Genomic DNA, 8754 nt, shown 5'->3' with positions numbered 1-8754 from the left:
TCTCTCTCTCTCTCTCTGTCTCTCTCTCTCTCTGTCTTCCTTCTCTCTCTCTCTCTCTCGCTCTCTGTCTCTCTCTGTCTGTCTCTCTCTCTCTCTCGTGTCTGTCTGTCTCTTCTCTCTCTGTCTGTCTCTCTGTCTCTCTCTGTCTGTCTCTCTCTCTCTCTCTGTCTGCTCTCTCTCTCCTCTCTCTCGGTCTGTCTGTCTCTCTCTCTGTGTCTGTCTCTCTGTCTCTTCTCTCCTCTCTCTCTCTCTCTCTCTCTCTCTGTGTCTGTCTCTCTCTCTCTCTCTCTCTGTGTCTCTCTCTCTCTCTCTCTCTCTCTGTCTGTCTCTCTGTCTCTCTCTCTCTCTGTCTGTCTCTGTCTCTCTCTCTGTCTCTCTCTCTCTCTCTGTCTCTCTCTCTCTTTTGTTTTAACACCAAATGTTTTTATTCTGAAAGTTTTCCAACAGGAAGCTCTTTAATATTGTGTTTGGTCTCCACGTTGACTTTCAAACAGTTGGCCCCGCCCCCTGCTCCTCACCTGCGCACCTGGCGTCCCCGCGCGCACAGGTATCGCTGTGCCGGAGAGGAGCGGATCAGGAGCGGATCAGGAGCGACTGCAGGGGGGGAACTTTAGTCTGCTATGGCGGAGTCTCAGCTGCTGTGCATGGACGATGAGCACGTCAACGAGAAGATCCCGGACTCCAGACCCGAGTTTTACTACAGCGAGGAGCAGCGTGCGGCCCTGGAGCAGCTCCTCCGGAACGGGGACGGAGCCTTCAAGATGCGCCTCAAGGAGGACAACATCAAGGACTTCCTCTCCGCCAGGGAGGTGAGGTTCATCCGGAAAACCTTTCTCGAGTACGACACGGACAGCGACTCCGAGTCCGGAGAGCATGAGAAGTCCAAGGAGTCCTCCAGCGCGGACTCCGGGGTCCACTCCACCTACTGGCCCCAGATGTCCGACACCGAGGTCCCGTCTCTGGACATCGGCTGGCCCGGCAGCAGCGGCGTCTACAAGGGGGTGACCCGGGTGTCTGTGCATACCCACCCGCCCAAAGAGTCCGGACCGCACATCAGGGAGGTGGTGAGGAGGCTGATCCAGGAGGCGCACAAGGTAACACCTTTATTATCCTGTAAAGACACAAGACTGCACATTGAAAAATAAATAATATTTAACTCGTTTGTGAGTCTGAAAAGTTAAAATTTCTTAAATGAAATGAAGCAATAAACATTTTCAGCCTGTCTCAATACATATAAACATCACAAACAGTGTTATTATAATAAATCAACCACTATGAACATCAGTTTGTGTAATGTAGATAGCTATAACTCATTTAATTTCTTTTTTTATTTGGTTAAATTATTAGATTGGATAAATAATAAACACAATGACTTTATAGCAGCTTGTACTTTCTGAGGAAAACATGAAGCAAAATGAGCAAAACTCCCTCAAACCTTCATAAAAGTCAAGTCAGAGTTTATTTAGATGGCTCAAAATTATTCCTCTTCCAGGATGGACAGAACGAACCAACAAAACCACATTAAATACAAATTTTGACGACACAATTTCTTATACGTGAGGATTTTTAAATGTATGTGAGGAATGAGGATCCAGGAGGACGGTTACAGCTTCAGGTATCCTCGAGGGAGACATACAGCACGACCTCCTCTCCACCACGGAGGCCTGGAAGAGGACAGGCCACAGAGCATGGAAATAGGATCCAGGAGGACGTTGAGCAACTTCAGGTGTTGCCAAATAGGTAGAACCAGAACCACATGACCTCAAAACAAACAAAAACACAATCAGGGCTTCAACTAAGGATTATTTTCAGTAACAGTTTATCTATTAATGTCTATTTAATGTCAATTAATCTTTGTATTAATATCACAAAACGGTGAAAAATACTTCCAGTTTTACAGTTTTCAGATATTTTGTTTTCTAAAACCAAAGATACGTCAAAACTTTCTACAGTTGTGTGTTTATATGTAAAGAATAAAACCAATGGACTAAAGAGATTTATACATTAAGTCTTGAAAGCACCTTGAATCTACTAAACTCCCAAAGCTTAAAGTTTCTATGTAAACTCGTCTACACTGTTGGACTCTACAGGATGCCCTTAAAAAGAAAAAGTGGAACACATTTATGACCAGTATGAAAATAACCAACTATAACAGCAATAAAAAAAGATCCACTGTGATTGGCTACCAGTGATCATGTGATGGAGAGCCTCAGGCTGAGAGCAATTAGTGTCACTCCACGTGTCCTGTCCCTGTTTAAATAACGCTCTCAGGCTTTAACGTTTATTTCAATCCAAAGAAAACCTGCTATACTGTCTGAAAGGTTGTCTGTACATGCGTGATACTGTGTGGATTAGATTTATTTTGTCATAATAAACCCATAAGAAAACGTTTTAATTCAGTTTAATTGACCTAAATATAAAAACATAGATAATATAAAGGATAATTTAGGGTTTTTTGAAAGTCTGAAATCAGATTTAATGGTAAAAAATTATGTAAATGTGTTTCTAAATGTATTAATAGTTTATCTTTGTAGACAGATTAGTATGATATTATCTCAAATTAATGTCAATTAATGTTAAACTAGGGGCTGCCATTATGAGACAAAATAATGTAAAATATATAATTTCTCCCTTTTAGTATAAAATGTATTCTCAAAAAGAGAACAAGTGATTCATAGAGCAAATATGAATGCTGTAAAAATACCTTTTTAATAACAATTTAAGTATCATGTTATGATCTTATTGTGTGTTGTGTTTTTTTATGCACATCAGAGCCTGTATTAGGTTTATAGTGGATTATTCTGGAGTAAATAGAACATAAAACATTTAAAGTCATCATACAAAGGCTTTGATTACTACAAAATTATACAATATATGAAGAAATTAGAATGTATTAAATGTATTTAAAGAGGGTTCCTGCGCGTCCTGGAAAACCTGGAAGTTTAGAGACTAGTTTTCCAGTCATGGAATATCCTAGAAATAATCTATGTTGTCCTGGAAAATGTATTTTAGCTCTTCACTCAGGTCTTTGCCACAGATCACTTACGTATTTAGTTTAAAGCTCGACAGTTGGGTTCAATGGACGTGGGACAAACTTGATCTGGTTAATAAATAAAAGTTGAGAAGATGAATTTTCTGTAAAATAAAGTAAATTCTACTTAATTTATGACCTACGGTCTGTGGCTGTAATGTTATAGTTAACAACAAAGTACACAGCGGAAAAACTGGCGAAATAACGCAGCGTTTGCCATAAACACTGACTACCTACAGGCACTTCATCATGAACCCCATACCATTACAAAAGGAGGAATGAAACTAGAGACAACTCCTGGAAAGGTCCTGGAAAATGATTCCTTAAAAAGAGTAGGAACCCTGTTTCTGCTTCCTTTTCAAAACAAAAAATATTTGAAATGAGTTGATAAAAATCTATAAACTGACATAAAATACTCAAAAGTATTCAAATATTTCCCAAATTGTTCTATTGCAGCAAGTAACTTAAACAGATTTTTGTGTGTCCTGTTAAAAGAGAATTAGTTGTTGGGCTGCAACATTAATCAAAAAGTTATTTAAGTCACAATATAACCAACTAAAATATCTAAATTGTTCAGATGTGTGACATTATAATGAAGTTCTGTAGTTCTGCACAGATTCGCTGACCAACACATTCATTTTGTGTTGGTCATTTTGGGACAGACCATCAACAAATGTCACATCATCAAGATTTTCATTTATTTATATCAGTGAAAATAATAATTAGTAGTTAAAAGGGCTCCTCTCTTAATGCCCGCTGCACGCCTTCCCTCGACCGTAGTGTGGGAAAAACCACATGGCTGCCTGTTGAAGAGTTACAGCTGTTGTTTCAGCTCTGCACCGGTATTTATTTTACCTTTATTTTACCAGGAAAAGATGTCAAAAAATGTCTTTTACAAGAGAAACCTGACTGTGGTATAGCAGCCGTACAAAAAACACAACATATTAGGATACGACATGATGTACAGAAAACATCCACAGTACACTAGAAACTATTTACACAGTTTAACACAAATATTAACACAATGGCTTCTCAAGAAAAACAACCACATTCTTTATGACGCGGTTAAATTCATCAGTGGATATAGAAAATGCAGTCGTCACCAGATCCCCCTGGGATTATTAAAGTATTTCTGATTCTGATTCTGATCTGTTAAAACCAGAGAACATTAAAAAGCAGCTGCTGGGAGGAATGTAGCTGGTAACTGACACAAAGCAGGAAGTTCACCCAGTATCGCTTTATAAATAAAAATGTACCAGTGTAGTGTGAGTGGCCGATCATGTCCAATACATCAATCATAATGATTGGTTGATGTGAGGGACGCGTAGAGATGGATGGTTCGCTGAATAAAGGCTCCCTAAAGTGGTAAAATGTCACTGTGATTAATCACAGACAAAAAAGTGTTTTCTTTGCATTAAAAGTAGATTTATTTCTAAAATAAAAGCCTATCTTTACGTTGATCTCTTTAGCTAGATTAGCAATATGTGCATTAAATAAAAGCTTATGATCTATCTGTTGGAACAGACAGATGTGATGTTTATCTGTCAGATCATGATTGAGCTTGAGATTTCAGTGCTTCTGTGGAGGCCGGAGAGTACGAGCCTCAGACAGGTTTCAACAAGTGCAATTAATCTCTTTATGTGGAAGGGAAAATAAAAGTGACATTTAAGAATTATTACCCAAAATCTCAATTATCAAGGTCTGCTGCGTTGCAGAGTAACTCTGTGTTTCAGCTTGCAGCAGTGAGACTTTAACACAAGGCCTGTTGTGTTCAAAATCTCTATGTTGATGCCAAAAACAGTAACATGAATCATTCATTCAATTAATCTACATCAGCTCATAATAAAAAAGGTGCTTACTAAACACAAAACATCTCCATCGCACCTGCTCCCAAAGTCTTATTGTGACTGTGAGGTGTTGAATTATTGATTATTATGTTCTGTACAGTAGAACAAGGTATAATCAGATAAAGATCCACAAATAAAAAAGCCACATAAATACCTCCAGGCACTGTTAACCTTCCCTCTGTGCAGAAAGTAAGTTATAGTCACATAACAACATACTAGAATATAAAATATAATATGTGTATTCAGAATCATATTCATTCCAGTAAAAATAGGGAAGGGTTAAACAGCCCTCGGCATCAATAATAAAATCAGTGGGAAGGTCATAAGCAAGTTTTAACAAGCTCAGTCATATACCGTGCAGACGGAGGAGGCCGACCCGCTCTAAATGTCAGCTCAGATCAGGGCTTGCAGACTTGTTCAGCCCAGGTTGGAGCTCAACAGGCCTCCTTCTTTATGCTTCTCTCACCCACTCAGAGGTTCCCACAGCTCCCTCTGATTGGTTGACCTCCCAGTTATTCAAACTTATGCTGCAGAGGGGGAGTGCTCACCTGTGATTGGTCTGACGTGTGGCACCAGAAGGCAATAGTTGCAGGGTAAGGAGATCGGGTTTGTTCTGACTGGAAGAATACAGTCTTTCTTTCTGAGGTGTTGAGGAAAGAGAGTGCGACTCATTGAGGGACTCACTGAGGGATTCACTGAGGGACTCACTGAGGGACTCACTGAGCTCTGAGAGAGCGGCCCCGCTGCAGAACTGTTATGAATTAGTAAATAATTAAACATAATTTGACACATATGTTAATCCTCTTCATTATGTGTTGACAGTAGCCGACTCAGAGCCCTGACAGCTTAATTAATTGATCACATGCTGAAATTGCTCCCCCTGAGGTAAATCATCCACTCCTGGAAGCCGGCCAAATGCTTCAGAGAGTATCTTTGCGTTTCAGTACCCCGTAAGTTCAAATGCTTATAGAACAACATGCACGTACTTATCTCAAATCAAGAGAGGAAGCGCAGCTGTGTGATTTATGTTCAGATGAGCTGTGGATTGCTGGGTTTCAGGCCAAGTGGATTTCTATGTCACAGGTGGGTAATTATGTTTCTGGTTGAACTACATTCAACAGTAAGAGCAGCGTAGCAGAAAATGTCCATATTAACAAGTCATTTCAATCCACACGCAGGCTTAGCGTCTAAAGCAGTGAGAGGTTTTACCAGCTGGGTGAGGTAATTTAGTTTTAAACACAGTCTTTATCGCCCTGTAGAATAAAGAAATACACTCAACCAGATAAGAGCAGGTTCCCCGGGACCTGTTAGCTTTGGGCTTTTAGCATTATATTATTTATGTAGATATTATGTGCATGTTTGAGAGATAAATACAAGAAACTTACTTCTTATTGTTGTAAAATAAATGGACTGAAAACATTTAAATGTCCAGTGTGTAGGATTTAGTCACTTCACCCTCCGTTTCTAAGCGTGAAGGAGAAACTACGGTTGCCATAAAAAGTGCTAAAGTCCAAAACTGTGGCCAGTGTTTGGTTTGTCCATTCTGGGCTACTGTAGAAAAATGGTTGTTCAACATGGCGGCCCCCGTAGAAGTTGACCCCCAACAGCTAATTCGGAAACACAATTATTCTCATTTTGGGGTCATTATATAACTATAACTACTAATTTCTACCAATAGATCCTTAATGTTATACACTGGACCTTTAAAAGTCAGCTGGAGACAGTTTTTAACCAACAGCGAGAGAGATTTAGTGGATAAGCTCAAACAAGCTACCTACAACTGATGAAATCTGCTTGTGACAGTTTTCATTTCAACCGACAAAATCTAATCAAAGACACAAAGTTTAAAGAATTACTATGAATTTTGATGCTAAATCTGCCACTGTTATCACTGTAAACTGTAAGTTTTGTGCCACAATGGAAATCCCAAAATAATCAGTTGGCCCCATCTGGCAACCTCTATGAAAAGAACTAGTTCATATGACGTAGTTATTCGCCCACATCAGAGTGTTTCCAAAATGCTGAACTATTCCTTTAAAGCTCCAATATGCAGGATTTAGTGATATCTAGCGGTGAAGTTGCAGATCGAAACTTCAAATTTATCTTCCAAAAGCACAAAGGAGAAACCACAGTGGCTGCGAAACTTGTGACACAAAAGACCCTATGAAGAACTGTTTGGTTTGTCCATCCTGGGCTACTGTAGAAACATGGAGGTTCAACATGGCAGACTCGGTAGAAGAGGACCTGCTCCCTCTGTAGATAAAAACACAACAATTCTTATTTTCAAGTGATTGTACACTAATGAAAACATACCTATGAATATTAGATTCAGTTTCTACCAATAGATCCTCCTAAATGTTACACACTGGACCTTTAATGGACCGACAGGCAGTCATTGCAGCTAACACTAAGCTAAAAATAACACTTATATTCCTGAAAGATCTGCAGTGAAAGAAGTGTCTCCTTCAATGGACAGTTGTTTTTTCCTATTACACAATCTAACAATTACACTCACACACGGTTTACTTTTAATAATTGATGTCATTTAAAAATCAGCTGTCACGTGTGAAGTTGTCTGCCAGGAAAACTTGTTTGGAGGTGTTTGGATCGAGCCCAAACATGTACAGGAGAGCTGCAATAAGGAAATGGAAAAAAAGGCCTCACATGATCAATCTAAATTGCACTTAAGGATATGAAAACACAGTTTACACACAAAATACCAAAATGGACAGTGCATCAGCTCAGTCCACTGTAGGCTGACTCCTCTGTTGTAGCACATTGTAGTACAGTATGTATCTTGTGGATGATTTCTACCATAGCTCAGATCCTGCACTGTTATGTTGTGTAATGGTTTTGAATATAGACACTGCTGTGAAATAATTAGCAGTAAAAGTAAACTGTAGGCATTGTTGGATTGTGTCCAAACTGACTTCAGTAACCTTTTAATCACCTGGAAAAACTAGTTCCTCTGATGTTTCAACTGCTACTTCTTCGGTAAAAGATGTGCTTAACATTTTGTATCACAACACTATTAATAAGTCATTGTCTCAGTTTCGCTGTTATTACTGTGACAGCGGGAGTGGTAAAACACTTTTATGAGTCTTAATGTTGCAGGAAGCGGGTTTTCATATTGGCAGCAGAACAGTCAGAGATAACCAGATATGACGTGAATAATGTGCTCACAAATCTCTACCAACCCGTCTGGTCGGGGATGTTAGAAAAGAAAAAACCAAATGGAAAAAACAAAAAAGAATCTGAGTGAATTTAGTTTTTTTGTTCACCAGAAATTGGTTAAGAGCTTCTTTGTCCTGCCGTTCAGTGGTGGAAATATTTACGTCCTTCACTTCAGTCAAGTAGAAATTCTGGATTAAATAGGAATTCACTGCATTACAAGCAAAAGCAATGAAAATGTTAAGTTGCAGTAAGTAAGGCAACATTTCCTTGAAGTTCAATTCAATTCAATTCAGTCGGCGTCATCATCTTCTGCAAAAGTGCCACATCAGTCAGTCCAGTCTACGGTGATCGTCAGTGTAGTTGTTGCTAACTGTTGGTCGCTGTGGCCCTGTCTTCTGTCTCGTCTGGCTCTCTCTTTCTCTCTCTTTGTTCTCTGTCGCCGTTTCTTTCTCTCGTGCGTCGACCCGCACCGTGACGACGCGTCGGGGGTGCGCTGTCCGAGGGTCCGCCTGTGAAAAGGGCAGTTTTTCTTGTCGCCGTCGCCAGCAGGTCCTAGGTCTCATGGTGTGGTACTGTTGCGGTCTCTGTAGAAATGTTAAACGAGGAGTTCCCGACTCTAGAACCTGCTCGTATTGTTGAAAAGTGTCCTGAGAGTGAACTTGCCTGTTTCGATGGAATTTGGTGCGGTATACAAGCAATAAA

General features: G+C 39.9%; 1 protein-coding gene across 1 annotated transcript in view; it reads left to right on the top strand.

Moving 5' to 3' along the window:
- Positions 1 to 565: 565 nt before the first annotated feature.
- fam83fa (family with sequence similarity 83 member Fa) overlaps positions 566 to 8754 on the top strand; it is a 17820-nt gene continuing 9631 nt past the window's right edge. The window contains exon 1 of the mRNA XM_035654406.1: positions 566 to 1094. Coding sequence (XP_035510299.1) covers positions 621 to 1094 — 474 coding nt within the window. The 5' untranslated portion in view covers positions 566 to 620. The remainder of the gene's footprint in view (positions 1095 to 8754) is intronic.

Source organism: Morone saxatilis, unplaced genomic scaffold (genome assembly GCF_004916995.1).
Source record: "Morone saxatilis isolate NCDOM2014 unplaced genomic scaffold, NCSU_SB_2.0 Contig14, whole genome shotgun sequence".
Taxonomy (NCBI): Eukaryota; Metazoa; Chordata; class Actinopteri; family Moronidae; genus Morone; species Morone saxatilis.
Note: the sequence above shows the minus strand (reverse complement) of the source record. Positions and strands in the feature narration are given on the sequence as shown.